We start from the raw sequence: 24,385 nt of genomic DNA on the forward strand, positions 1-24,385 counted from the left end.
GGACCCGGGCTGCCGTCCCAGGCCTGCGCGGCTCTGCCGGCCCCGTCGCGTCGGCGCAGGCTCCGTCCCGGCGCTAGCCTGCGGGCCTGGGCGGTGGGAGCGGAACTCCCGTGCCCCGGCGTCCCCTAAGCTCTCTGCCTCGTCTCCCTCTCTTGCAGGTTTTCTGTACAGCTCTGAAACGAAAAGGTCCATTTTAAACCAACAGTATCTAGCAGCATCGCGCCAAATTGCCGTAGTATTTCTGACTAACTGGAATACCATGGCCCTTTCCCCATCATCACTTCAGCCAGCGCGTCCTTCCTTTGGTTCCTTTCCTTTCTGCCATGTTTGCCTGTGACTCCGGCTGCCGCGGAAATCCCCGGAGAACCCGAGCCCCGCATGGCGGCAGAGCGTTCGCCGAGCCCGCGCGCTGAGGCCAGTTCGGAGGGCTTGGACTGACCGGGGCCCGGCGCGCCGGCACGGCCGGCGGACGGGGCCGAGCCGCCCTGGGACGGGGCAGGCGGGCGCGGAGCGGGGTCCCGGGCTCCCCGGCAGCCGCGCTGCCCTTCGGCTCCTCACCCCTTTGCGCCGGGGAGGGGCCCGGCAGCGCCGGCGGGGCGCGAGGAGGGCGCCCGGGTCGCGCGTCCCGCGCCGGGATCGGCCGCCCCTGGTGCAATACGCTTCTCGTCTCATCTTCGTCTGCTTTCGTTCCTTCTCTCCTCCGTGGGCGCGCCGGAAGGAGCGCCGCTTCCCCGCCCCTCCGGCCTTCTCGTTCCGCATCCGCACGCGACTGGGTTTTGGTTTTTTTTCCTTTCCCTGGCTTAACGTAGGGAAGACGGATTTTCCTTTGTTTCTGAGCTCCTCCTCCCGATCACGTAGGAATTGTTTTGGGTAAATGTTGTTTTATTATTATTGTTATTAATAAAAGGCAAAAGGAATTTCTGTTTGAGAGAAATTTTTAAGGAGATTCTGTTCTATATGAATTGTGACTTGCACCTTCTGTTCAAAGTGTTTTATTTCTTTTAACGACGTTGTACTCGTGACTGCTTTTCTCTCTCGTGCCAGCGGCGACAGCGCTTTCTCCTCTGTGCGGCTCGGACGTGCGCCGATCTCTGTGCTCCCTCCCGTCCCTTCCCTGACGGACGGAGCGCAAAGCCCCCGGCCGGGGCTCGGCAGCGCTCGGTGTCGGCGCTGCCGTCGGGACTCTACAAGCTGCGGCTCCCGTTCTTCTTATGGACACTTTTCTGGAATATTTTTAAAAAAAAAAAAAGGCAAAGCCGACCCAGCCCTCCTGCGTTTGCGCGGAAGGAAGCGTGAAAGCAGCGCGGCAGAGGTGACTCTGCCATCCCGGCCCGTGCCTCTTCCCGGCCTCCCCCTTCTCCGGGAGGTAACGCCGCCCAGCCCTGCCATCCCCAAAACCAGCCGGGAGAGAAGCTCCGTGGTTCCGCGGCCTCGTCGGGCGCCGCCAGCCGCGTGCGTTGCCTCGCCCGGCTCGGGGGGCGCGGGGAGAGGGGGAAGCGCGGAACGCCTTTGCTCTGTCCTTTGGTTCGTTTTCCCTTTGTTTACATGACACTGTACTGCTGGGAGAGGCGGCGGCCGCCCCGCGCAGCGCCCGGAACAGCAGGGCCGCACTTCCCGTGCCATTTCGCAGTATCACACTTTTTTTATCATTGCTTTGTATTGTAGTAATCAATACGCGCCGTATATGTTGAATGTATATTAATATACTTTGCTATTATTTCTGTTTTTTGGAAATGTCAGAAGTATTTTTTTTTTTTTCCTTCCTCATTTACGTTGGACTAAAACAAAAGAGTTTCGGTAAATCTCAGTCCATTTTTTGTGGGTCACTTGCAACTAGTCAGTTAGTTGGACGGTGGGATCATGACAAATAAAACCATGATTATGATCTTCCCTGGTCTGCTCCGTGCCTCGGTGCTCCGCGCCCGCCGCCGAGGCGGAACAGCCTCCGACTCATCACGCGGACGACGCGGGTGCAGCTGCCCTGGGCTTCGCTCGCCGCGGCCGCCGCCGCCGGGCAGAGCGGGTCCCTGGGCCCCGGGACCCAGAGCCGCTTTGGGGTCCTGCCCACCCGCGTTCAGCACAACCGGGCGCTGTGCCGGTGGCTTTGCTCACCCAGCTCCTTCCCGCCTGTCGCAAGGCCGGGCTCGCTGCTGCTCTGCCCTGCCCGGTTTCTGGCCCTGGGAGCCTGGCCGGGAATGCCGCAGAGCTCCCTGCTCTGTCCAGCCGCGTCCATCCCTCTCCCTCTGCGGAGCTGCGCGTCAAACCCGCGGCGCCAAGCGCGCGCTTCCAAAGCCGGGCGTTCCCGGGAACGGGGCTGCTGTGGGGCGGATTGCCGGGGGCTGGGGAGGAGAGCCGAGACGGGGACCCTGCCCGGCTCCTGCGCGTCCCCGGGCCGGCGGCAGTGGGATGGGGCAGCGCCTTGGTTGGGCTGCAGAGCGCCTTGGGGCTCGGGGGGGGTTTTGGGGGGGCCGTGCTGGGGCCAGGCTGGCGTCCGCTCCGGGCTGAGCCTTTGTGTTGCTGCCCAGGTCCCCAGGGACACGCTCTGCAGCAGGGACGCCCCGGGACGAGGGGGTGATGCGAGCAGCGAGGGTCCCACTGGCCCGGGGAAGGATGGGGGACAGACCCACGGGAGGGGGTCTGGGCACAGCAGGCCAAATCCCGGCGGGTATAAACCCCGTCCCCGGGCTGCCGGCCAACCCCCAGGGGCTGCTGAGAGGCCGCGGCGGCGAGCAGGAATCTGGGTCAGCGGGAGCGTAAACAGGCTCCTTGGCCGGCGAGCCGCGTCCCGCCGGGAGCCCCTGTTTGCTTGCCGCCCCTGCCAAGCCGGCGCTCCTCAGCGCTGGCCCGCGCACGCGATCCTTGAACTCTACGCGCCACATCGCCCGCGCTGGGGAGCGATTTCTTGGGCTGCAGCGCTGGCTTATCTCCGGTGGGAGCTGCCTCCTCCTGCATAAATAGCAGCGGCGGGGAAGCGCCGGCTCAGTCGGGACGAGCGGCGGCACGGCAGCGGCACGAGAGAGCTGGTAAGAGCTGGGCTGCTCCCGGGGCCGGAGTCCTGCTGATCCTGGGACGCGGCGCCGGCCGGGACGCCTCGCAGCGGGCTGGGGCTCGGTCACCACTGGCTGGGGCTGGCTTTGCCCGGGGGTCCCTTCGCCCAACTCTCTTGCTCTGCCCCCAGGTTCAACGCCAAGATGAGAGCCGTGGTGGTGGCCCTCGCCCTGCTCTGCCTGACGGGTAGGTCCCAACGGAGCCGGAATTGGGGCTGGGGCGGCGGCGGCAGCGGCAAATCCCCGTGGGACGGGGCCGGACGGGGTGGCCGGGCGCTGCTGGGAGCAGCTGGCTTGCGAAGCGCTCTGCACGCCGGGCTGCAGCCACGCGACTCCCTGCTCCGCTCCCCGGGGCCGCGGCGGGGCCAGATCCGTCCCCAGCGCCGTCCCGCCGGGCGGTCGGTCCTGAGCGCGCCGGGCTCTCCCCGCAGGCACCCAGGCCCGCTACTTCTGGCAGCACGATGAGCCCCAGGCGCCCCTGGAGCGCTTCAAGGACATGGTGGAAGTGTACCTGGAGACGGTGAAGGCCAGCGGCAAGGACGCCATCGCCCAGTTCGAGTCCTCCGCCGTGGGCAAACAGCTGGAGTAAGTGCGGAGGCGCATGGCGGGGGGCTGGGGGGGGCGGTCCCGGGCGCCCCGCGTGACCCCCCTTGGCTCCCCGCAGCCTGAAGCTGGCCGACAACCTGGACACGCTGGGCGCGGCCGTCGCCAAGCTGCGGGAGGACATGGCCCCCTACTACAAGGAGGTGCGGGAGATGTGGCTGAAGGACACGGAGGCCCTGCGCCAGGAGCTGAGCAAGGACCTGGAGGAGGTGAAGGAGAAGATCCGGCCCTTCCTGGACCAGTTCTCGGCCAAGTGGACGGAGGAGCTGGAGCAGTACCGCCAGCGCCTGGCGCCCGTGGCCCAGGACCTGAAGGAGCTCACCAAGCAGAAGGTGGAGCTGATCCAGGAGAAGCTGACCCCCGTGGCCGAGGAGGCGCGGGACCGCCTGCGCGGGCACGTGGAGGAGCTGCGCAAGAACCTGGCGCCCTACAGCGACGAGCTGCGCCAGAAGCTGAGCCAGAAGCTGGAGGAGATCCGGGAGAAGGGCATCCCCCAGGCCGCCGAGTACCAGGCCAAGGCGGTGGAGCAGCTCAGCAGCCTGCGTGAGAAGGTGACGCCCCTGCTGCAGGACTTCAAGGAGCGCCTCACCCCCTACGCCGAGAACCTCAAGACCCGCTTCATCTCCCTCCTGGACGACCTCCAGAAGAGCGTGGCCTGAGCCGCCGGCCGGCGCGGCCAGGGCCTGACCCCGGCACCCCCGGGCCAGGCCAGCCCCGGGGCGTCCTCCCCGGGGACCCTCCTCCTCCCCTCCCGCCGCCTCCCCGCCCCGAACCGGCGCGGGCCTCCGCTTTGCCTTCCTTTTGTCAAATAAACACGACTTAAGTTATTGGAGCTCGCTCCATCTTTGCAATGGATGCTGGGGCGAGGGCTGCTCCGGGCAGGGGGCGCAGGGGTCCCGGGGGCGGTGGGGGGCACGGCGAGCTGGCAGGGCGGGGGGCAGCGGGGCTGCTCTCCCTGCACGAGAGGCTCTGTGAGGGGGGGCTGGTTCTGCGGGATCCGGACCCCCCCAGCTCGCGGGAGCGGCACCCGGCTCCCGTCACCCCATGCACGGTTGCGGGGGGCAGCGGCGTTCGCCACGTGGCGGGGGGTCCCGGCAGCCCGGCACGGCCGCGCGCAGCCCTCCCTCACCGCACGGCGCCCCTTCCTCCCCGCCGCCCCCGCAGTGACGCCGCCACAGCCGTCTGCTTCAGCGCCGCTTTATTGCCAGGCCCGCCAGAGCGGGTGGGGAGCCGGGGGGACCCCCGCCCGGCCGGCCTCCCGCCAGCCCCCGGCGGGGCTACGCGGCCGGCGGCCGCTTCCAGAGCTCCGTCAGCCGCTCCCGCAGCCAGGCCAGCCGCTGCTTCGCCAGGTCCGCGTTGTCCGCCAGCCATCGCCTGCGAAGGAGGGGGCTCAGAGGGGGCATGGGCGGCGGGCAGGGGCGCGGGGGCGCGGGGGGCACCTGGCCTGCTGCGCCGCCTCCGACTGCTGCACCGCGCTGAAGGCGCTCTTGGCCATGGTGGCGGCTTTCTGCGCGTACTCCTGCACCTTCCTCACCAGCGCCTCCGGCTCCTCGGGCGCATCGGCCCCTGCAAGCACGACCCTCACGGGAGCGGGGGAGCGGGGGGCCGGGGACGCGTGGCCCCCGTCACCCCCGGGCCCCTCGTCCGGCCGCAGCCCTCGCCGGCCCCTTACTTGTACCCGCCGCCAGGACGGCCGCGCAGGCGAGCAGGAGCAGGAGCGACGCCTTCATGGCTGGGGAGAGAGCGGAGCACGTGGCGCGGGGCGGCAGGTGGGGGTCCCGGCCCCGACCCCCTCCCCGTGGGCTTCCCCACTCACCTGTGCCGGGCTCTGCTGCGCGGGGGCAGCCCCGGGCGCCCCCTTTATACCCTCCCCCAGCCCCCCCGGCGGTGCTCGTGCAAAGGTCAGGGGCGGTGGGGCCGGCCGGGGAGGGGGCGCGTCAGTGGACGCCGTCCGGCTGCCGGCTCGCTGCCGAGGGGCCTGCCTCCCGGCCGCCGCTTGGACAATGCGCCGGGGCGCGCGGCTGCCGGGGGCACGCGTGTGCACGCGCGTGCAGCCCGGTGCTCGCCGCAGGGCGCACCGTGAGGAGGGCGGCCGTGGGGACAGGCCTGGGGCCAGCGATGCCGCGGGGGCACAGCCGCTATACCCGCCGCGTGCCCGGGCTGCGCCCCTCGGCCGCGGGGCACCGCGAGGGCTCTTTGGACCCCGGCGCCCGGCTGATCCCTGCCAGCCGCGCTCTTTGCCCCGGCCGCGACGCGTCGCCGCCGCCCTGCAGCGTGCTGGGGTGGGCTGAGCCGGGGGCGCATCCCCAGAGCCTGACGCCCACGGCCGGGATGCGCGCGGGGCCCGGCTGCAGCCAAGGTGCCAGGCCCCGTGGCGGCGGCGGCCCGGCTGTACCCCCATCCCCTCGCTGCCCCGCGCCGGGAGCTGGCAGGGCTGCGGGTGATGTCAGGGCTGCGCGCGCGTCAGGCGCTTCCACGTCGCGACCTTGCTAAAGTCCAAGCCCGGGGCCGGTGTCACCGGCCTGCGTGGAAGCCGTCGCCGGCGCGCGGGCTGCATAAATAGCGGCCGGGCGCTCGCCGGCACCGCAGGCACCCGCAGGTGAGTGGCCACGGGAGGGCTGGGAGCGCCGGCGGCTCCGTCGCCTGCGGCGGGGGCAGGCGTCCCCGGGGCTCCCTGCATCTCCGCTCCGTGCTCCCGCAGGCATCGCCCGGCTCTCAGGATGGCTCCCAAGGCGGCCGCCCTCCTCCTCGTGCTCCTGGCGGTCTCAGGTGAGGCGGCGGGCGCGGGGTCCTGTCCCCGGGCCGGGCCGGGGACGCGGGGGAGCCGCGAGCGGGACCGCGGTGGCGCTGACCCCGGCACGCGCTTGCAGGGGCGCGGGCTGACGTCAACGCGGACGAGGTGGCCGGCGTGCTCTGGAAGTACTTCACCGAGCTGGGCAGCAACGCCAAGGAGACGGTGGAGCAGCTGCAGCAAGCCGAGCTCGCCAAGCAGCTCAAGTGAGCGGGGCCGCGGGCGGCCGGGCGGGGCAGGGGGCGGCGGGCACGCCGGGGCGCTGACGTCCCCCCCTCTCCCCAGCACCTTGCTGGAGAGCAACCTGCGGAGCGTCAACTCCTACGCCGAGGACCTGCGGCGGCGGCTGGTGCCCTTCGCCACCGAGCTGCAGGCGCGGCTGGCGCAGGACTCGCAGCGGCTGAAGGAGCAGATCCAGCAGGAGCTGGCGGAGCTGCAGGCCAAGCTGGCGCCCTACGCCGACGACGTGCACCAGCAGATCGGCACCAACATCCGCCAGCTGCAGGCCAAGATGAGCCCCTACGCCGAGGAGCTGCGCTCCCGCGTGGACGACGGGGCCGGGGAGCTGCGGCGGGCGCTGGAGCCCTACGCCGCCGAGCTGCGGGGCCGGCTGCAGGACAACGCCGAGAACATCCAGGCCTCCCTCAGCCCCTACGCCGAGCGGCTGCAGCAGCAGATCGACGGCGGGGTGGAGAGCCTGAAGGGGCGGCTGGCGCCGCTGGCCGACGAGCTGAAGGCGCAGGTGGGGCAGAGCGTGGAGGAGCTGCGGCGCGGGCTCGGCCCCTACGCCCGGGAGGCGCAGGACGGCCTCAACCGGCAGCTGGAGAGCCTGACGGCGCAGATGGAGCGGGCGGCCGAGGAGCTGCGCGCCCGCCTGGCCGCCAGCTCGGAGGAGCTGCGGGCGCAGCTCAGCCCGCTGGCGCAGGAGCTGCGGCAGGTGGCGGGCGGCGACGCCGAGGGCGTGCGGCAGCGCCTGGAACCCCTGGCCCGGCAGCTGGACGAGCGCGTGGGGCAGACGCTCGAGGCTTTCCGGCAGCAGGCGGCCCCCGCCGGCGAGGCCTTCGGGCGGCAGCTGGTGCAGCGGCTGGAGGAGATGCGGGGCAAGCTGGACTCGGGCGCGGCCGGCCTGGAGGACCACCTGGAGCTGCTGGAGAAGGAGGTGCGGGAGAAGGTGGCCGCCTTCCTCAGCACGGCCCAGCCGCCCGAGAGCTGAGCCCCCCCCGAGCGCGGGGGGCGCCCCTCCGCGCCCCCGTCCCGCTGCGCGCGGCGGAAATAAACCGGCCCCTTGTGATGCACGTGCTGCTCTGCGTCTGCTCTCCGCGGCGGCGCCCCGGCTTCGGGTCCCGGGGCTCCGGGGACAGGGAAGAGGGGCGGGGCAGGCGGGCGGGGGGCTCGATCCCGGCGCGGGCTGCGGCCTCCCGGGAGCGCGGGACGGGAGCGCGGCGGCACAGCCTGCCCCCATCGCAGGGGTCCTGCTCCCCAAGCCCCGTTCGGGCTGCGACGGGAGCTGCCAGACGGCGAGCTGCAGCTGGCGTCCCGTCCCCGTCCCCGTCCCCGTCCCGCTGCTCTGCACCCCCTGGGCAGCCCCGCAGCTGCCGGCCGCTGTTTGCTCCGCGATGCAAAGGTCTGCTGCGAGGGCAGCGGCGTGCCGCAGAACCTGCAGAGCCAGCAGCCCGGCTCCCTTATCGCCGGGAAAACGCGGGCCCATCCAGCGGGATGGCGGCCGGCCGGCCTCCGCGCGGCTCCGGGAGAGACCTCTGCCCGGGAGCCGCTCGGGGAGGGCAGGGCGGCGCGGCCCCGAGGGGGCTCCGGCTGCGCGCGGCCGGGGCCGAGTGGTGCGGGGCAGGCGGAGGGGTCAGCCGCGCGGCCCCTGCGCCTCCGCGGCGTGTTGACAAGGGAGTGAGGTCCAAAAAGCCGACCCCTGCGGGCGCGCCTCATCGCCCGCGCCCTCGGCCTATAAAGGCAGCCGCGGGCCGGCTGCGCGCGGGAGCACGCGGAGGGCGGCCAGCGGCCCGGCGAGGCAGGGCCGCCTCGCACCTCTTCCGCGTAGCCCGGCCGGAGCAGCTGGGCGCCGTTCCCCGGCTGCGTTACGGGGGCGACCCCGGGAGCGGGGTCCTTGTGGAAGGCAGCGAGGGAGCAGCGACGAGGCGCGGGGAGCAGCGACCCGCCGACGCGCTCCTCCGCTCTCTCCCCGCAGCGCGGCGGCTCGCCGGCCCCGCCGACCATGGCTGTGAAGGCGGCGCTTCTCCTCGCCCTCCTGGCCGCCTTGCCGGGTGCGCGCCGGGCGCAGGAGCCCGCCCGGGGAACGCGGGCCGGGCGGGAGGGCAGCGCCGGGGCGGGCAGCGCTGCGGCCGCCCCTCTGACCGCCGCCCTCCTGCCCGCAGCGTCGCCGGGCGGGCTGGCGAGGAGCGGCTTCTGGGAGCACCTCAGCCAGCTGACGAGCGAGAAGGGCAGCCCGGAGCGCGGCCAGAGCGGCAAGCCGCGCAGTGACATGGCGTGAGTACGCTGCGCCGGGGGCTCGCCTCCCCCCGCGCCCCTCTTTCTCCTGCCCGGGGACGGAGACGCCCACGCGAACGGCCCTTGCGGCCGTGAGCGGCTTTTATTACGTCAGGGCAGAGCGGAGGCGCCGCGGGGAAGCGGAGGCGCCCCGTAACGGGGCCCGCTGTCTCCCGCAGAAACCTGAAGGCGGGCGGCCGGCACGGGGCGGGCTACGCCGGGAACCTCCTGGAGAAGCTGGCGCCCCTCAGCAGCGGCCTTCAGCCCCGGCTCTACCAGGACTCAGACAGCCTGCGGAAGCTCATCAGGAAGGAGCTGGAGAGCCTGAGGGCGAAGCTGTCCCCGCGCGTGGACGAGGCGCAGCAGAAGGTCAGCGAGCGCCTGGAAGAGCTGCGCCAGCGGCTGCAGCCGCTCACGGACGAGCTCCTGGCCCAGGTGTCCCTGAAAGCCCGGGAGCTGCGGCGGCACCTTACGCCCAGCCGGGAGGCGACGGCCCAGCTGCTGGAGGGCGCGGAGGAGGCGCGGAGCCTCACGGCTCGCTACGCCGCCAAGATCGCCCTCCACGCCGAGCGGGTGAAGGCCGTGGTGCGGCCCTACGCGGACAGGCTGCTGGGCGAGATCCACCGCAACGCGGAGGAGCTGCACGGGCACGTCGCCCCGCACAGCCAGGCCGGCCCGCAGCAGCTCCAGCGGTACGTCCAGGAGCTCTCCGCCAAGCTGACCCGGGACGCCGGGGACCTCCACCGGAAGATCCAGGGCAGCCTGGAGCAGCTGATGGCCGAGCTGAGCCTCTACCCCCGCAGCCTCCGCCGCTCGCCGGCGCCCGCCGAGGAGCTGGCCCGGGAGGCGCAGCGGCGCGTGGAGGAGTTCGGGAGGCAGACGCGCCTCCGGATCCGGGGCTTCACGCGGGCGCTGGACCAGGAGGCGGAGGAGATGAGGCTGAAGCTCTCCTCCCGGCCCTCGGCCGCGGGGGACCCGCAGGACGGCCCGCCCGCCATGGAGGACCTGCGCGCCCGCCTCGACGCTCTCTGGAGAGACCTGGCGCGCAGCCTCAGCGAGCGGGGCGGCCCGGCCGGCTGACGGGCCGGGCAGGGGGGCGGCGGGGCAGGGGCCGGCGGGGCGGGGGGCGGCGGGCCGGGGGCGGCGGGCCGGGGGCGGCGGGGCGGGGGGCGGCCCGCTCCGGCACAACCCCAATAAAGGCGCCGCCATGGCGGCCGCGCCGGGCCTGGCCTCGCTGTTCCCTCTTCACGTGACCCCGCCCCGCCTCACGTGACGGCGCGGCGCGCAGGCGCGCTGGGGCGCGGTGCCGGCGGGAGGGCGGAAGGGAAGCGGCGATGTCGGCGCTGGGCGCGGTGGAGGGAGCGGGAACGGGAGCGGGGGGCTCCCTGTTCCGGCCCCTCAGCGCCGAGGACGGCGAGCAGCGGCCGGCCGAGATCGAGTCCCTGTGCATGAACTGCTTCCGCAACGTGAGGGGGGCCGCGGGGCCTGCGGGGCCGGGCCGGGCCTGGGCGGGGGCCTCCGCCCGCGGGGCTGCACCGGGGAGGGACCACGGCCCGCTCCGCTGCGGGGGGGGGCGGCGGGGGGGCGGCGGGAGGCTGGAGGGGGGCGGCGGGAGGCTGGAGGGGGGCGGCGGGAGGCTGGAGGGGGGGGAGGCAGGCGGGGGGGCAGCGGGAGGCTGAGGGGGGCGGCGGGAGGCTGGAGGGAGGCGGCGGGAGGCTGGAGGGAGGCGGTGGGAGGAGGCAGGCGGGGGGGCGGTGGGAGGCTGAGGCGGGGGGGGGGGCGAGGCAGGCGGGGGGCCGGTGGGGGGCAGGAGCGGGGCGGAGGGAGGCTGGAGGGGGCGGGCAGCGCTTGCTGGCAGGAGAAAGGAGGTCGGGTGTTTGTTTGGGGGGCCCGGGGCGGGGAGCTGCTGGCAGGAGTACGGGGCCCGGGGGGAAAGGCGCCCTGAGGACTCGGGTTCCCACGAAGCCCCTCGCCGCCGCAGGGGGTGACGCGGCTCCTGCTCACCAGGATCCCCTTCTTCAAAGAGATCATCGTCAGCTCCTTCGCCTGCGACAGCTGCTCCTGGTCCAACACCGAGATCCAGTCGGCGGGCAGGATCCAGGAGCAGGGCGTGCGCTACGCCCTGGCTGTCTCCTCCCGCCAGGTGAGCGGGGGCTCCCCTCTCCTTCCCCCGCAGCGGGGCCGGGGCCGCCCCTGCGCCAGAGCGGCGCGGAGCTTGCGGGTGCCTTGCGCGCACCCCTGTCCCTCGCAGGCTGCTCTTGCTCGAGCAGTAAAGCGTTTCTCTTCTGTGCCGCTTGAGGAATGGCGCCGTTTGTTTGGTAGTAAGCATTTAAAGCCCAAAGCGTGCGCATTCCCGGCGTGGTCCTGCGCAGATGGAGGGGCTGCGAAGGCCAGGAGCTAGTGCCGCCGCTGCGGCGGGCACCGCCTACCCCGGCGCGGGCGCTGAGCGCGTGGGAGCGCCTGGTCCCGCTGGGGATCCTGACGCTGCTCCTCGGCTGTCGCGTGCAGGACCTGAACAGGGAGGTGGTGAAGACCGACTGCGCCACAGCTCGAATCCCAGAGCTGGACTTCGAGATCCCTGCCTTCACCCAGAAGGGAGGTGAGCACGCGGCCTGCGCCCCCCCCGGCGCGGTGGAGGCGGGTTTCCTGCCTGTCGGGCCAAGTAAGCTCAGCAAGGCCGATGCGCGGAGGCTGCCGGGGGTCGGCACGAGCTGGCAGGGCGGGTAGCGCCGCTGCGGCGTGCTTAGCGCTGCCGTCACTTCTGTTTCCCTTCCTCCTGCAGTCCTTACCACCGTTGAAGGGCTAATCGACAGAGCCATCGCGGGCCTGGAGCAGGACCAGCCTGTCCGCAGGGTAAGGCGCCGTGCGAGGGAGGACGCCTGCGCGGCCAGGGCTTGTTTCGTTCGTGCCCTGCCCGGTGGCGTTGAGCAGAGCGGTGCGGGCTCTCTGGTTTGCGCTGTCTCCGGCTCCGGGCCGCCCCTGGCGTCGGGCTCAGGCGCGTCCTCTTTCGCAGGCGACGGACGAAGCGGTGGCGAGTAAAATAGACGAGTTCATTGGGAAACTGAGGCGGCTGAAGGAAGTCCATTCCTCCTTCACCTTGGTGAGTACGCGCAGGAGCGCGGTCGCTTTCTGCCCGGGGGAGGCGCGGGACGGCTTCCTGAGGCTCCCTTCTCCCGTAGATCATAGACGATCCTTCAGGGAACAGCTTCGTGGAGAACCCCCGCGCGCCGCAGAAGGATGAGGCTCTCGTGGTCACTCGCTACCGGCGGACGCCGCAGCAGGCTGCCGTGCTGGGGCTGCAGGTAACGGGGAGCTGCTGCTGCTGCATCGTCAGGCTGCCGCGCGTGCACGCTCGGCCTCGGGGAGCAGGGCTGCTCGTCCCCTCGCTCTCCGGGAGACCCTGGATTTTTGGGCACAGCAGTCAGCGCTGCTTCTGGTGTCCCCCCTTGCAGGGAGAGGAGCTGGATGAGACGCCGGCCGACTCTGCGGAGGATCTGAGGAACGAGGTGGGTGGCTTTGCAGGGCGGCGGCGGCCACGCCAGGGCGGTGGCGGCTGCGCCAGGGCGACGGGCTCTCCTTTCCGTTCCTGCGAGCCAGGTGCTGCAGTTCAACACCAACTGCCCCGAGTGCAACGCTCCAGCTAACACCAACATGAAGCTGGTGCGTATCCTTTGCGCGGGGGCACAGATCGGCGCCCTCTGCGGGGGTCTGCACGGAGGCGGGCGTGGGGGGAGTGGCGCTCTGCGTGCTGACCTGGGTCTCCTCCCGTGGCACCTGGAAAGAAACTGGTTGTAGCGGCGCCTGTCAGGGTGCAGATCTGCCTCTTCGCCAGCGAGCTCCCGCAGCGCCTCGGGAAGGGCTGAGGCTGCGACGGAGGCGCGGGCTGCTGCTTCTCTGAGACTTCCCTTTCCTTGAGTTTTCCTTGACCGCTTGCCCCAGAAATCCCGCACTTCAAGGAGGTGATTATCATGGCCACGAACTGCGACTCCTGCGGGCACAGGACGAACGAGGTGAGAGGGAAACCTGCTGCCCCTGTGCTGGGGGCCGCGGAGCTGCCTCGCTTCTGGGCGCGAGCTGCGCGGAGGCTGGCGTGTGCCGCGGGCTCGGGCCGGGCCTGACGCCTTCCTAAACGGGGCAAGGGGGAGAATTTGGCCTGGAAGAGCTGCGTTTTGGCGCAGGTCAGCCATCTGCAGGCGTCCGCTGGGTTCAGGCGCTGTCCCCAGGTTTGGGGCGGCCTCTGGGCTGCCAGGCTGCGTCGTGCCCTGATTTAAGTTAAAAAACTGAGTGTCCCCAGGTGAAGTCTGGAGGAGCGATCGAGCCGCAAGGCGCCAGGATCACCCTTCGGATCACAGACCCCTCCGACATGACGCGGGACGTCCTAAAGGTACGGCGCCGTCGGATCCCTGCCCCGTCCCCCGCGGCGGGCGTGCTGGGGGCTCAGGGCGGCTCGCTCGCCCCTGCAGTCGGAGACCTGCAGCGTGGAGATCCCGGAGCTGGAGTTCGAGCTGGGGATGGGAGCGCTGGGGGGGAAATTCACCACGCTGGAGGGGCTGCTGAAGGACATCGCAGAGCTGGTGAGCGGTCCCGCCGCGCTGTTTGGCCCGGCCGGGGGGCCGGGTGCGTCGCGGCTGCCCGAGCGGCTCTGCCCTTCCAGGTCGAGAGAAACCCCTTTGCGCTGGGGGACAGCTCGGCGCCCAGCGGGACGGACAGGCTGCGGGAGTTCGTTGGGAAGCTGCGCGAGGTGAGCGCGCCCTTCGTCTTCTGTGCCTGTGAGGAGGTTTCCACCACCGCAGCTGCGCCGCCTTGCCTTCCCTGCCTGCCCCGCCTTCCCTGCCTGCCCCGCCGTGTCCGCGCTCCTGCTGCTCTTTAACGCTGAAACCGCCTGAAGCGCGGCGGGGATATCTCGGAGCCACAAGTGCCGGAGCACCGGGAAGAGCCTTAACGCCTGCGCGCGCTCTCTTTCTGCAGATCGTAGAGGGAAAGACAAAGGTTCACTTCATCATGGATGACCCCGCGGGCAACAGCTACCTTCAGGTACGGGGCTGTGCGCTTGAAGGGGGGGCTTCACCTCTCCGGAGCGGCCTGAGGGCGTTTTTTGGCTTTTTTTTCCCCAATAAGCGTTGGCGGCCCGGTTCCCTTTGGGGCCCTGGTAGCGCTCTGTGTGGGGCGGGGGGCAAGCCTTGTCCTTGGCCTGGGGGCTGAATCGTGCCTGAAGCCCCTTGGCGCTGCCGGAGGGCTGCTGCCCAAGGCTTTTTGGAGAGGGGTGCGAAGGAGGGCTCTGTCCCGCCCTGCAGAACGTGTACGCCCCGGAGGAGGACCCGGAGCTGAAAGTGGAGCGCTACGAGCGGACGTTTGAGCAGAACGAGGACCTGGGCCTGAATGACATGAAGACAGAGGGCTACGAGGCGGAGGGAGCCGTGGGCCGGTAGCCGGGCGCAACGGGACCCCTTCGACCTCTTCCCCCCGACGGCTTTGGGGACCAGGACTTGTTGGGGGCCTGGAGCCGCTCTCCCTGCGCCGGCCCCGGGGAGGCCGCTCCAGCCTGAGCGCGGGCGGGGATCGGCCTCGGGGCCTCTCCCGGAGGCGGTACCGCCGCTGTGCCGGGGCGGGGGGGGGGGCGCGACCCCCAAATAAAAGCTGATGGCGGAGCCGCGATCGTGATGAGCGTGTCTGCCTGCGCCGCTGGCCCCGCCCACCGCCGCCCTGGCCCCGCCCACCCCAGGCTCTTAGCGCCACCTGCGGCACCGCCCACCGCCGCCCTGGCCCCGCCCACCGCCGCCCTGGCCCCGCCCACCCCAGGCTCTTAGCGCCACCTGCGGCACCGCCCACCGCCGCCCTGGCCCCGCCCACCCCAGGCTCTTAGCGCCGCCCTGGCCCCGCCCACCGCCGCCCTGGCCCCGCCCACCGCCGCCCTGGCCCCGCCCACCGCCGCCCTGGCCCCGCCCACCCCAGGCCCTTAGCGCCATCCGCGGCCCCGCCCCGCGTTCGGCCCGCCGGCCCCGCCCACCCACCGCCCTGGCCCCGCCCACCCCAGGCCCTTAGCGCCACCCGCGGCCCCGCCCACCCACCGCCCTGGCCCCGCCCACCCCGGGCCCTTGGCACCACCCGCGGCCCCGCCCACCGCCGCCCTGGCCCCGCCCACCCCAGGCCCTTAGCACCACCCGCGGCCCCCCCCCGCGTTCGGCCCGCCGGCCCCGCCCACCCACCGCCCTTGGCACCACCCGCAGCCCCGCCCACCGCCGGCCCCTGGCCCCGCCCCCGCGCTCGGCGTCGCTTCCGGCGGACGCCATGATGGCGGCGCAGGGGCTGTCGAAGGCCGAGTACCTGCGGCGGTACCTGAGCGGGCCGGCCGCCCCGCAGGCCGCACAGCCCCGCCGCCGCCGCCGCAAGACGAAGCCGGAGGGCGGCGCCGGCAGAGGCGGGTGAGTTGCGGGGGAAGGGGAGGCCGCGGTGCCCGCCCGTGGGGCTCGGGCCTGGCAGCCCGCCACCCTCCCCAGCCCCTTCTCCTCCTGCCCCGGCCCCCGTTCCCATACCCAGACCCCCCCTTGCTGGCAGCCTGACGGCAGGGCCCCTCTCCCCGCTCCCAGGATGCGGATCGTGGACGACGATGTCGGCTGGAGTAGCATTGCTGCTGCCCAGGAGAAGGAGGAGGAGGAGGAGGACGAAGCGGACATGCCTGTGGTGAGCGGGGAGTTGCGCCCAGCGCTGTTCCGCGAACTAAATCCCTTCTCCTTGCGGTCTGCCTCCCGGCTCCCCGTGGGAAGCGCTCGCAAACCCTTTCTCGCCGCCTCCTCCTCTGGCAGGTTCTGCGCGGGGGATTGGGTCATTTTCCGAAGCACGAGGGGGTCGAGCTGGCTCCCTGCAGATCGAAGTATCCCGTTCTTTGCGCCTTTGCGTTCTCCCGGGCGCCAAAAGCGCGCGGAAGGGCCGCCGCGGTGGCTCTCGCGGCTGTGAAGCAGCCCCCCGGGGAAAGGCAGGGGGTACCCGTGCCGTCGCCGGGGCCCGCTGGCCGCTGCGGCGTGGCTTGTGGCGCCGGCTGGAAATCTCGGCGGCGGGGAGATAAACACCGAGGGCGCAGGCTTTGGGAAGCTGTTGGGAGACCTGCCTGTAGGAAGGCAGCTGAACGATGGTCACGCATCGGTGCAATCGTGCTTAATTACTGGTGTTAGCAGGCAGAAATCTTTTATTTTTCTTCTTAAAGCGTGTTGTTTGCTCTGGTGTTTCGTCTTCAGGTGGCGGAGTTTATTGACGAGCGTCCAGACAAAGTGAAGCTCATGGAGCAGTTCCGGACAAATGCCAAGTGGAAACTTTTAGGAGGTGAGAGCAGACCTTTCCGCCCTCCCTGTCTGGTTGTTTACCTGCTGTAAACATTGATGTTGCGGGTTAAAAGTAATGCTAGCTAAAAAAAAAAAATAGAGTCTTTAAGTGCTGAAGAGACGATGAACTCTGGAGAGCCCTAGCGATGGTGACTTTCTGGTTGTTTTCCTTTAGACCAGAACGAAGACTCGCAGAGTTCGGACGTTTCAGTGCCTGCCCAGTCTGCCACTAGGTACGGAGCTGCAGCCTGAAACTCTTCTGCTGGTGAACTCTTGTTTTCCGGTACCGTCTGTCTCCTCCTGCGGGCTCAAAGTGCTTTGCTGTGAAATCTTGTTGAATAACCGCCCGGGAACTGGCAGACAGCGTGCTGTCTAGGTTTCTCTAGTCTGGAGACAGCGAGACAAACATGAATCTAGCTCTTGCTTTCACCTTCTCTTTCCCTCCCAGGCGACAGCGGCACGACACCCCGGACCCCTCGCCCCCGAGGCGACAGCGCCACGACACCCCGGACCCGTCGCCCCCCAGGCGACAGCGCCACGACACCCCGGACCCCTCGCCCCCCAGGCGACAGCGCCACAACACCCTGGACCCGTCGCCCCCCAGGCGACAGCGCCACGACACCCCGGACCCCTCACCCCCAAGGCGAGAGCGCCACGACACCCCAGACCTCTCCCCGCCGAGAAGGAAGCGCCACGACACCCCGGACCCGTCGCCCCCCAGGCGACAGCGCCACGACACCCCAGACCTCTCCCCGCCGAGAAGAAAGCGCCACGACACCCCAGATCTGTCACCCCCCAGGCGACAGCGCCACGACACCCCGGACCTCTCCCCGCCAAGAAGGAAGCACAACGGCTTCCTGGATCTCTCTCCCCCACGACGGAAGCCTCACGACTCCCCGGACCCATCACCCCCCAGGCGACGGCGCCACGACTCCCCGGACGTCTCTCCCAGGAGAGTCAGTTCAGCGATGGGGAAAAAAGGCGGCAGAAGCACAGAGAAGCTGCTCTCGGGGGGAGTCCAGGGAGAGCAATCCCAGCTCAGGCACGGTGCCTCTGACAAGTCCTCGTCACGTCAGAAGCGTCAGGCTACTCCGGATCTGTCCCCTCCACGCAAGAAGAGGTACGATTCCGACCCAGACTCGTCGCCCCCTCGGAGAAAGAGGACGGGGTCACCTGGGCCGAGGAGGCGGAGCAGGCCAAAAGGTGGGTGCGCGGAATGGCTGGTTCTCTCTCTCCTGTTCTCTGTTCCTGGCACGCGTTCTGTTTAGTTCCGTGATTTTTAGGTAGTGCATCTCTCTGCTGCAGGTTCTTCTCCAGGCACCAAAAAGCTGAGGTCCCCGAGGCACGGCTCTGACTCTCCGTCCCCGCGGAGAGGCCCCCGGAACGCCTCCGATGCGGACCGCGGGCTAGGCCGTCTGTGCAGCGATTCCCCCGAGCGCGGTCCGCTCGGACGGAGTCAGAGCAGATCCTCAGACTCCGATTTATCTCCTCCACGACGGACTCTGCCAGCCGGAAGGGATCGGCACAGGTCGAGGAGTCCCCCTGACCTCTCGCCTCCTCGCCGCCGTGACGCCAAGGGCTCTCCCAAGAGGGTGAGCGTTTCGTCTTTCCCTGGCAGCTGTAGATTGCTTCCTGGCGACAGGAAACTGTAAAAGTCTGACGATCTACAAGTTGCGGCGTAGAAATTTCATCCACCTCGCGTATGCGGCCACGCCAGACCCGCTTGCAGTGAGAGGAGGCCTGTAATTTCGGACCGTCCCCTCGTTTCGCCGCTGGGTCGTCGCTGGCCAGCTCTCAGCTGGCAGTAAATGTGATTTTTTTTGTTTGTTTGATTTGCAGGCAGACATGTTGTCTGGGGTCAAAGCTGGCCTGGTGTCAGCAGATGTGCTGCGGAGGGAACAGCAGGAGCTCAGGAGGCAGGAGAAGAATAACAAGCACTTGGAAGGTAGGGCTGTAAAAACGCCGCGCCAGCTCTCGGTCTCCTCCTGCGCTTCCAGCTCCTCTTGATGCTGCGTCTGGCCCTGCTGTTGGGTGCTGATGGAGAGCATCCCTGTGCAGCGGCAGCTAGGCGTGCCGATGGCTTCCGGGCGTGGGGTCACCGAGCCTCTGAAAAAAGGCTTATAAACGGTGATTGCGCAGCAACGCCAGTGAAACTGTAGGGAGGGCAAGGCCGTTTTCTCTGCCTGCCCCAGCCGGAAGTTTGAAGCAGCAGAGCGATACCAGAGAGCTCAGGGTACTGGTGTGGCTGCGTGGGGCAGCGGCTAGAAGCACGAGCGGTGATCCTTCCTGCTTTTGCACGATAAGCTCTTTCAGGGGCTGACGCAAGTAAAAGGAAAGAACGTTGCAAGGAGTCGCAGTTAGTTACTGAATTGTCTGGAGGAGGTGAGGTGTTCCCAAATGCCTGACTTGAGGCATCTGCCCCCTCCAGAGGAATCCCGCTACGCTGAGACCGTCTTCCGAGACAAGTCGGGGCGCAAGAGGGACCTCGTGCAGGAGCGGCTGGAGCAGCAGCAGAAAGCCGAAGCCAAGTCGGAGAGAGACGAGCAGTACGCCAAGTGGGGTAAAGGGTAAGGCTCTCCCGAGCACCGCGCGGCTTCGGGCTCTCCGCTCCCTGCTTCTCAGCCCGGTTCTGGTACCGCTGGCAGCGTGCCGCTTCACAGGGGCGGGTGCTGGAGGTCAGTAACGTCCTGGGTTGGAGCCCGGCAGCAGGAGAGCGTGCGTTCCGCGTGCCGCAGAGACCCCCTCCGTTATTCCCTCCGTTGCTGGGTGTGGGCTGCGAGTGCTGCGCGCGCAGCGGGAATTCAGGGCTGTGATCGGTCCTGTGAATTCAGCAAGCCGCAGTGAACGACTGCGTGGCTTTGGAGCGCAACTCTGTGTGTGTGTCCAGGCTGGCGCAGGGGAGGCAGCAGCAGCAGAACGTGGAAGACGCGATAAAAGAGATGCAGAAGCCCTTGGCCCGTTACATCGATGACCAGGATCTGGATCGCATGCTGAGGGAACAGGAGAGAGATGGAGACCCCATGGCTGACCTCATCAAAAAAAGGAAGGCCAAAGAGAACAGAGAAAAGAAAGGTCTGGCTGCTGAGTTACGCCGGCGTACGGTTTAAGGTCGCAGCGGCTGTTTGTAAATAAATAGCCTGAGAGCGCCCAGCAGCGCGCTCCCGAAGGGCTGCCGCCCTGGCGTCAGCGGAGCAGCAGCGTTTGCTGTTGTTGCCGTGCTCCCAGTAGCGGTGACTGGTGTGTGTTAGCGCAGAGGGCAGGACCGGAGACCGCAGAGGCAGCAGGCTCGGGTGATTAGGCGGGTCTCTGGAAGCTTCCCCTGCAAGGAGGCTGTGCTTCTCAGGCTGCTGGCGGCATGACGGCGTGGTTGCGCTGGAGTCGTAAAGAGCCGTATCGCTGTTCCTGTTTCAGAAAAACCCAGGTACAACGGACCTGCGCCTCCTCTCAACAGATTCAACATATGGCCCGGGCATCGCTGGGATGGCGTGGACAGGTACGTGCTCCTGGTACAGAGATGTGCTGGAATAGCAGCGAAAGTAAATCGGCTTTTGCTGCGAGGAGTTCACGGCGTAAAGATTCCCCGTTACAGATGCGCGCGATCGTTAGCAATAGCGAGGGCGAGCGTGTTAAGCTGCCAACGGGTGATGAACACCGGGAGAGAAGGGAGCAAGGCGGTGCTGTCAGCGAGGGCGCAAACAGCTTCTGCGACGCGAACGCCCAGCAGCAGGCCGAGACCTGCTCGTCCTCGGGACGTGGGGACGGAACGCGCCTCAGAGACGCTCGTGTTGTTACCCGCGGATGGAGGCGGTTCTGAGCCGGAGTGAAAGCAGTGGAAAACTGAAATGTCTTGGAAAAAGTCGCGTTGCTTCACAAGAGCTGCTGTGCGGCAGCCCCTGACGCTCCCGCTGTTACCTTGTAGGTCCAACGGATTTGAGCAGCAGCGCTTTGCCAGGATGGCCAACAAGAAGGCGGTGCAGGAGCTGGCGTACAAGTGGAGCGTCGAGGACATGTAGAGAGGGTGAAGAGCGGCGCTGCGGGGATTGACGGCGAGAGCTGTGAGGAATGGTTTGCTCTGCCGGGACCAAGCCCCGTCCTCGGCGTTCAGCATGCCGGCGAACTGTCTTCTGAGAGGCAAGGCTGAATTTAGGGGAGCGCTGCCGAAAGAGGGTTTTCCTGTCGCCAGAGAGGATGAGCGCGGAGCGCCGCAGCACGCTGGGCTGAGCACGGAGAGCTGCGGTGGCCGCTGCCTGCGGGAGTGCCTCGGCTCTCTGGTGCTCCCCCGTGAGGTGCTGCAGATGTTGGGTTCTGGTCTGATTGTTTGTCTTCTAACAAACCGGAGGAACTGCGGGCTCAATGATTTTATGCCAAATGCTTTGTCCTCCGAGGGCGGTTCCCAAGTCTTCAGGTGTCCTAAATCTCAGGTTTTTCTTCACGGTAGAAGTGCGCTGAACGCTTGGTCACTGCAGAGTTGCCCTCGTCTGGTCGGTCAGTCTCTTCACAACTCGGTTGCCGTTTCAGTTGGGTTCCAGTTCTTCCAGAGAGCCCCTGTACCCTGAGACTGTTTCGTACTGTGAGCTGATTTCCCTCTGGGCTGACGTCGGATCCACCTGCGTCCTTCCCGGCGCGCCCAAAGGCTCCTGCCAGGTTGGCGGCGTTGTGCCACTGCCGTGCAGTGAGGTTAGCGAAGCCTGGCTTCTCCCAGCCCTGTCCGAGCGGGAGGCCGCTCGCCGTGCGTCACCGCCTCTCTCCGACGAGAGATCCTCCTCTCAAATCCACAGAGCTGGATTTGACACGGAATCCTCGGGAGCCCCCCTGAAATAGAGATGCGGAGGGCGTTAAACGGCTTCTGCAGCTGTCCTCTCCGAGGAGCTGGCGGGTCGGGCCTCCCAGCCTCCTCGCTTGGCGCGGCGCGCCCCTCGCGCGGCCGCCCCGGGGCTCGCGGTCCTCTCGCTGGTGATGAGATTTGTCGGGCTGGGAGCCGAGGGCCGGGCAGAGAGCTTCCCCTAAGCCCTGCTTGCGAGGAAGCACTTGTGGAAATAAATACAGTTGTTCTCGCCGCCGTCCCGGGGAGCAGGGATTGAAGGCAGGCAGCGGTTTCCATGGAGACGCCGTCTCTTCAGCGGCGGTCAGGGGCCAGGCGTCGGAATCGCTCTCTCTCTCAGGCGCTGGGAGGGCTGTGGGCGAGACGTACAATGACAAAGTCTTCTCTGGAGTGGGAGAGCCTTGGGACTTCCTTCCCTGTTTTTTTATTCACTGTGTTGTGTTTCTAGCAGTCCTGGAATCCGTGTCTGCGCTTGTAAATAACACCTTGGGTTTTTTTACTGGATTTTGTGTGGTGGTGGTTTTTTTCCAAGGTGGGGATGAGGAGGGCAAATCGCCGTCAGCCTGAAAGGCTTGTGTCGCCGTCGCCCTCTGCGGTTGCCTCTGCCTGACGAGTTGTTCTTTGCCAGGGCCTCTTTGGAAGCCCGTTGGTAACGGTCCAGGCAACACGTGGGAGCTCACCGGAGAACCGGGCGCCTTTGTGGGCCCTGTGCTGGGGCCGCTTTGCTCACCCGGGCTCCGTTGCAGGCTGCCAGGCAGGAAAAGGGTTTGGGCGCGCGAGGTGATAGCGTGCGGCAGCAGTGGGGGCTCGGAGCTGCTCGCTGCAGCCGGCTCTTCACTCCTGCGTCTTTTCCAGCTGTACTTTCCCGTCGATCATGAACATCCTTTTATTTTTTTCCCGGCAACTTGAGGCAGCTCCAGCCTTGAGGAGTGGAGTTACATTTGACGCGTACTCACTGTTGCTCTCGCTTATCCCACAAAAAAATCCCGTGCAGTTACTGAGTTCACCTTAGCGTGGAGTTGGTGGAGCAACAGGAGGTGGCAGCCGCCTGGCTCTGACAGCTGGGAAGGAGCTGCCGCTCCAAGCGCGGTCGGGTTTGGCACGCGCGCTGGCCGGGGAGCAGGGAGGGCGGCCTGTCCCGGCGCCCCTGGTCTGCGTCGGAGCGGTTCTGGCAGGGGAGCAGGTGGGAAACGCTGCGGGATCCCCTGGGACGAGCGGGGCGCCGGAGCGCCACCGGGACGCGGATCTCTCCGTCAGCGTTGCTGGAAGGGCAGCAGCCCCGCTCTTTGCATCGGGCGGCAGCTTTGATTAGCTTTAACCCCCAAAAACGCACGTGAAAATCTCACTTTAATTTAAAACACTGTCATTCACCGTCACGGCAAACACGGAGCAGAGTAATTATTATGCAAATGAGGCAGATAGAAAAATGATTAATAATTGTGCAAATTAAAAATTATTGTAAACATCCTGTGACTAGTGATAAGTCCAGGAGGAGTGCGTGTGCGCGCAGGAGGCAGCGTTGCTCAACCGCCTCCCGCATCCCCGTTTTCTCATTAGCGCGATTTAATTAGCAAGCACTGCGAAGGAGCCGAGCGGCGTTTCGGGGTGGTCGAGGGGCGAGGCTGGTGGCACCCAGCTGGAGCTTCGGGCCCGGCTCCCGGCCTGGGGCGCCGTTCCTTCGCGGAGAAGCGGCTTCTGGAGCCGGCTTCCTCGTTTTCGGAGGACGCCGCTGCCGGCGCTCGCCGGCCCGGAGGCAGGGGCAGGCTTCGCCCCGTGCCGCCGGCTGGCGGAGCGTGTGCACCCTCCAACAATTAATGAGCTTATTTGGCTGGCGTTCTGCTGCTAATTGCGCAACATTATTCCCCCCCCCGTTCGACTGTTTTACTTTTATACGTTTGACAGTGAGCACGATAATAATAATAATGGGCTTACAGTGGCTAATAGGCTTACGCGGCGCATTATTCATGTCAAGGACAAGCAATTAAGCTCGGCCTCGCACATCATAATTAGATTTTTGTTGATGAGCTCATCAGTAACGTGTTTAGCTAAGACTAAGCGCTTCGTTCCCGCTGCGTGACGCCGGTGCAGGCTTTGGGCGGGGCGGTGGGCGCTGGCGGGGTGGCCGGGCAGCCCTCCGAGCTGGGGGGGCGAAGGGCTGCCGGACGCCGGCGCCGTGTCCGTGCCGCGTCCGTCCCGCCGCGACCAACGCGGCTGCTCCCGACCGCCTGCCTCGTGGTGGGGGTTTATTTTTTTAACAGCTCCGGCGCAGCGGGTTCTGGCGAGTGGCGTGCGCTTGTGCCGGTTCCCCGCTGAGCTCTCCTATGATTTTTTAATTACAAAGAGCCCGAGATTTGTCACTTTTTGGTTTTTCTCGGCTCCCAGGTGCTCGGCAGAGCCCTGCGGGCGCGCGAGTCGTCCCGGGATCCAGGCGGGCGCGCCGGGAAGGGAGCTGCGGCGGGGTCCCCCCAGGCGCGGGGCCTTTCCCCTCGGCTGCGTCCCGCAGCGGGGCCGGGAACAGGAGCCCCGAGACTGACAGGTTAGTGATTGTATATGCACGTGTGCGCTTTCCCTAATTATTCCATAATTAGGGACATGCAGAGATAAAAATTACTAATAATATTTACTCTAGACTCTATTTTTTTAAAACCACCTCTCTCTCTCTCTCCTGCTCGTTCGCCGAGTCTTGGTGGAAATAACTTTGCGGATCCCGGTTAATGAATATTGGTAAACGCAAGAACATTCGGCGCCGGAATATCCAGCGGGCATCCTCTCTCCGCCTCGTAATTTTTTTCCAGGAGATATTTAATATTTATGGTTCCGCGGCCTCGTGAATAAAGAGCCACCCGCAAACCCCCAGGAGCTCGGGGCTGGGGATATTTGCGGCGCTTCCTCTTTTCCTTTTCAATTACAAAGACACCTCACGTAATTAAGTGCTAATAACCTTGTTAATCTAAAATTGATACTCTTTCTCCTGGCCATCCCTTAATAGAATTAAAAACAGATTAATAAGCGAGGGCGGGAGACGCTGCGGGCGATTAAGGAGGAGGGGGCCGCGCTCTGCCCTGCCGCCCTGCTCCCCGCAAGCACGCGGGGCTGGGCCGCGGGCCAGGACAGGTGCTGTGGGGTCGGGGCTCCGCGGCCCTCCGGCGGGGAGACGCCTTTCCCCGCGCTCTTTACGCAGCTTAAATTTTTAAGACAACCAGCCGCGTAACGCCGTCTCCTAATGAAACTGTTTTCTGTTAATTAATTATGTATCGAGGCTCATTCTCATGCACAGCCCAGCTCCGCTTCCCCTCTGCTGAGCCTTTGA

General features: G+C 67.6%; 7 protein-coding genes across 17 annotated transcripts in view; 6 read left to right on the forward strand and 1 right to left on the reverse strand.

Annotated features, from left to right (window-relative positions):
* The window catches only part of SIK3 (SIK family kinase 3), a 72,167-nt gene extending 70,277 nt beyond the window's left edge, over nucleotides 1-1,890 (forward strand). For all 9 annotated transcript variants that reach the window (XM_086766128.1, XM_086766129.1, XM_086766135.1 and 6 more), the window contains one exon: nucleotides 159-1,890. The gene's annotated coding sequence lies outside the window, so the exon portion shown is untranslated. The remainder of the gene's footprint in view (nucleotides 1-158) is intronic.
* Nucleotides 1,891-2,929: 1,039 nt separating this feature from the next.
* APOA1 (apolipoprotein A1) lies at nucleotides 2,930-4,477 on the forward strand. The gene is made up of 4 exons (XM_086766346.1): nucleotides 2,930-3,023; nucleotides 3,179-3,234; nucleotides 3,479-3,632; nucleotides 3,712-4,477. Exons 2-4 carry the CDS (start codon nucleotides 3,192-3,194, stop codon nucleotides 4,307-4,309), a joined length of 795 nt encoding a protein of 264 aa, XP_086622472.1. The 5' UTR covers nucleotides 2,930-3,023; nucleotides 3,179-3,191; the 3' UTR covers nucleotides 4,310-4,477.
* Nucleotides 4,478-4,831: 354 nt separating this feature from the next.
* Nucleotides 4,832-5,479, reverse strand: APOC3 (apolipoprotein C3). Its single transcript, XM_086766269.1, has 3 exons — nucleotides 5,323-5,479; nucleotides 5,090-5,216; nucleotides 4,832-5,024 (listed from the first exon to the last, which is right to left on the reverse strand). Exons 1-3 carry the CDS (start codon nucleotides 5,378-5,380, stop codon nucleotides 4,928-4,930), a joined length of 282 nt encoding a protein of 93 aa, XP_086622395.1. The 5' UTR covers nucleotides 5,381-5,479; the 3' UTR covers nucleotides 4,832-4,927.
* A 525-nt stretch (nucleotides 5,480-6,004) lies between these two features.
* Nucleotides 6,005-7,736, forward strand: APOA4 (apolipoprotein A4). Its single transcript, XM_086766374.1, has 4 exons — nucleotides 6,005-6,249; nucleotides 6,352-6,419; nucleotides 6,521-6,647; nucleotides 6,727-7,736. Exons 2-4 carry the CDS (start codon nucleotides 6,371-6,373, stop codon nucleotides 7,652-7,654), a joined length of 1,104 nt encoding a protein of 367 aa, XP_086622500.1. The 5' UTR covers nucleotides 6,005-6,249; nucleotides 6,352-6,370; the 3' UTR covers nucleotides 7,655-7,736.
* A 903-nt stretch (nucleotides 7,737-8,639) lies between these two features.
* On the forward strand, nucleotides 8,640-10,057 carry APOA5 (apolipoprotein A5). The gene is made up of 3 exons (XM_086766303.1): nucleotides 8,640-8,714; nucleotides 8,826-8,937; nucleotides 9,117-10,057. Exons 1-3 carry the CDS (start codon nucleotides 8,666-8,668, stop codon nucleotides 10,015-10,017), a joined length of 1,062 nt encoding a protein of 353 aa, XP_086622429.1. The 5' UTR covers nucleotides 8,640-8,665; the 3' UTR covers nucleotides 10,018-10,057.
* Nucleotides 10,058-10,243: 186 nt separating this feature from the next.
* ZPR1 (ZPR1 zinc finger) lies at nucleotides 10,244-14,585 on the forward strand. The gene is made up of 14 exons (XM_086766302.1): nucleotides 10,244-10,403; nucleotides 10,919-11,080; nucleotides 11,446-11,536; nucleotides 11,720-11,790; nucleotides 11,951-12,037; nucleotides 12,117-12,239; nucleotides 12,390-12,443; nucleotides 12,535-12,601; nucleotides 12,877-12,947; nucleotides 13,232-13,321; nucleotides 13,401-13,511; nucleotides 13,592-13,678; nucleotides 13,906-13,971; nucleotides 14,232-14,585. Exons 1-14 carry the CDS (start codon nucleotides 10,272-10,274, stop codon nucleotides 14,364-14,366), a joined length of 1,347 nt encoding a protein of 448 aa, XP_086622428.1. The 5' UTR covers nucleotides 10,244-10,271; the 3' UTR covers nucleotides 14,367-14,585.
* A 640-nt stretch (nucleotides 14,586-15,225) lies between these two features.
* On the forward strand, nucleotides 15,226-21,579 carry BUD13 (BUD13 spliceosome associated protein). Of its 3 annotated transcripts, XR_015261045.1 has the most exons (12): nucleotides 15,226-15,359; nucleotides 15,525-15,618; nucleotides 16,170-16,254; nucleotides 16,429-16,486; nucleotides 16,702-17,456; nucleotides 17,559-17,845; nucleotides 18,093-18,198; nucleotides 18,682-18,820; nucleotides 19,141-19,325; nucleotides 19,665-19,746; nucleotides 20,173-20,930; nucleotides 21,032-21,579. XR_015261045.1 is itself a non-coding variant. In XM_086766271.1 (11 exons), exons 1-11 carry the CDS (start codon nucleotides 15,226-15,228, stop codon nucleotides 20,264-20,266), a joined length of 2,019 nt encoding a protein of 672 aa, XP_086622397.1. In that variant the 3' UTR covers nucleotides 20,267-21,579. The 3 variants fall into 3 exon arrangements, 2 of the variants coding, with proteins under 2 accessions (XP_086622397.1, XP_086622398.1); XM_086766271.1 differs by having other exon boundaries at nucleotides 20,173-21,579; XM_086766272.1 differs by having other exon boundaries at nucleotides 16,741-17,456; nucleotides 20,173-21,579.
* The last annotated feature ends 2,806 nt before the right edge of the window (nucleotides 21,580-24,385 follow it).

Source organism: Chlamydotis macqueenii, chromosome 24 (genome assembly GCF_036417535.1).
Source record: "Chlamydotis macqueenii isolate bChlMac1 chromosome 24, bChlMac1.mat, whole genome shotgun sequence".
NCBI lineage: Eukaryota > Metazoa > Chordata > Aves > Otidiformes > Otididae > Chlamydotis > Chlamydotis macqueenii.

Bases quoted from the DNA above. Each gene is read 5' to 3' on its own strand.
- APOC3 (XM_086766269.1), bottom strand. From the start codon at position 5,380: ATGAAGGCGTCGCTCCTGCTCCTGCTCGCCTGCGCGGCCGTCCTGGCG. The intron at 5,217-5,322 runs GTAAGGGGCCGG...TCGTGCTTGCAG, and splicing joins CGTCCTGGCGGCGGGTACAA to GGGCCGATGCGCCCGAGGAG. The intron at 5,025-5,089 runs GTGCCCCCCGCG...CCTCCTTCGCAG, and splicing joins GAGGCGGCGCAGCAGGCCAG to GCGATGGCTGGCGGACAACG.
- APOA5 (XM_086766303.1), top strand. From the start codon at position 8,666: ATGGCTGTGAAGGCGGCGCTTCTCCTCGCCCTCCTGGCCGCCTTGCCG. The intron at 8,715-8,825 runs GTGCGCGCCGGG...TCCTGCCCGCAG, and splicing joins CCTCCTGGCCGCCTTGCCGG to CGTCGCCGGGCGGGCTGGCG. The intron at 8,938-9,116 runs GTGAGTACGCTG...TGTCTCCCGCAG, and splicing joins AAGCCGCGCAGTGACATGGC to AAACCTGAAGGCGGGCGGCC.
- APOA1 (XM_086766346.1), top strand. From the start codon at position 3,192: ATGAGAGCCGTGGTGGTGGCCCTCGCCCTGCTCTGCCTGACGG. The intron at 3,235-3,478 runs GTAGGTCCCAAC...CTCTCCCCGCAG, and splicing joins CGCCCTGCTCTGCCTGACGG to GCACCCAGGCCCGCTACTTC. The intron at 3,633-3,711 runs GTAAGTGCGGAG...GGCTCCCCGCAG, and splicing joins GCCGTGGGCAAACAGCTGGA to CCTGAAGCTGGCCGACAACC.
- ZPR1 (XM_086766302.1), top strand. From the start codon at position 10,272: ATGTCGGCGCTGGGCGCGGTGGAGGGAGCGGGAACGGGAGCGGGGGGC. The intron at 12,602-12,876 runs GTATCCTTTGCG...CGCTTGCCCCAG, and splicing joins CACCAACATGAAGCTGGTGC to AAATCCCGCACTTCAAGGAG. The intron at 13,512-13,591 runs GTGAGCGGTCCC...CTGCCCTTCCAG, and splicing joins TGAAGGACATCGCAGAGCTG to GTCGAGAGAAACCCCTTTGC.
- BUD13 (XM_086766271.1), top strand. From the start codon at position 15,226: ATGATGGCGGCGCAGGGGCTGTCGAAGGCCGAGTACCTGCGGCGGTAC. The intron at 15,619-16,169 runs GTGAGCGGGGAG...TTTCGTCTTCAG, and splicing joins ACGAAGCGGACATGCCTGTG to GTGGCGGAGTTTATTGACGA. The intron at 16,255-16,428 runs GTGAGAGCAGAC...GTTTTCCTTTAG, and splicing joins CAAGTGGAAACTTTTAGGAG to ACCAGAACGAAGACTCGCAG.
- APOA4 (XM_086766374.1), top strand. From the start codon at position 6,371: ATGGCTCCCAAGGCGGCCGCCCTCCTCCTCGTGCTCCTGGCGGTCTCA. The intron at 6,420-6,520 runs GTGAGGCGGCGG...ACGCGCTTGCAG, and splicing joins CGTGCTCCTGGCGGTCTCAG to GGGCGCGGGCTGACGTCAAC. The intron at 6,648-6,726 runs GTGAGCGGGGCC...CCCTCTCCCCAG, and splicing joins GAGCTCGCCAAGCAGCTCAA to CACCTTGCTGGAGAGCAACC.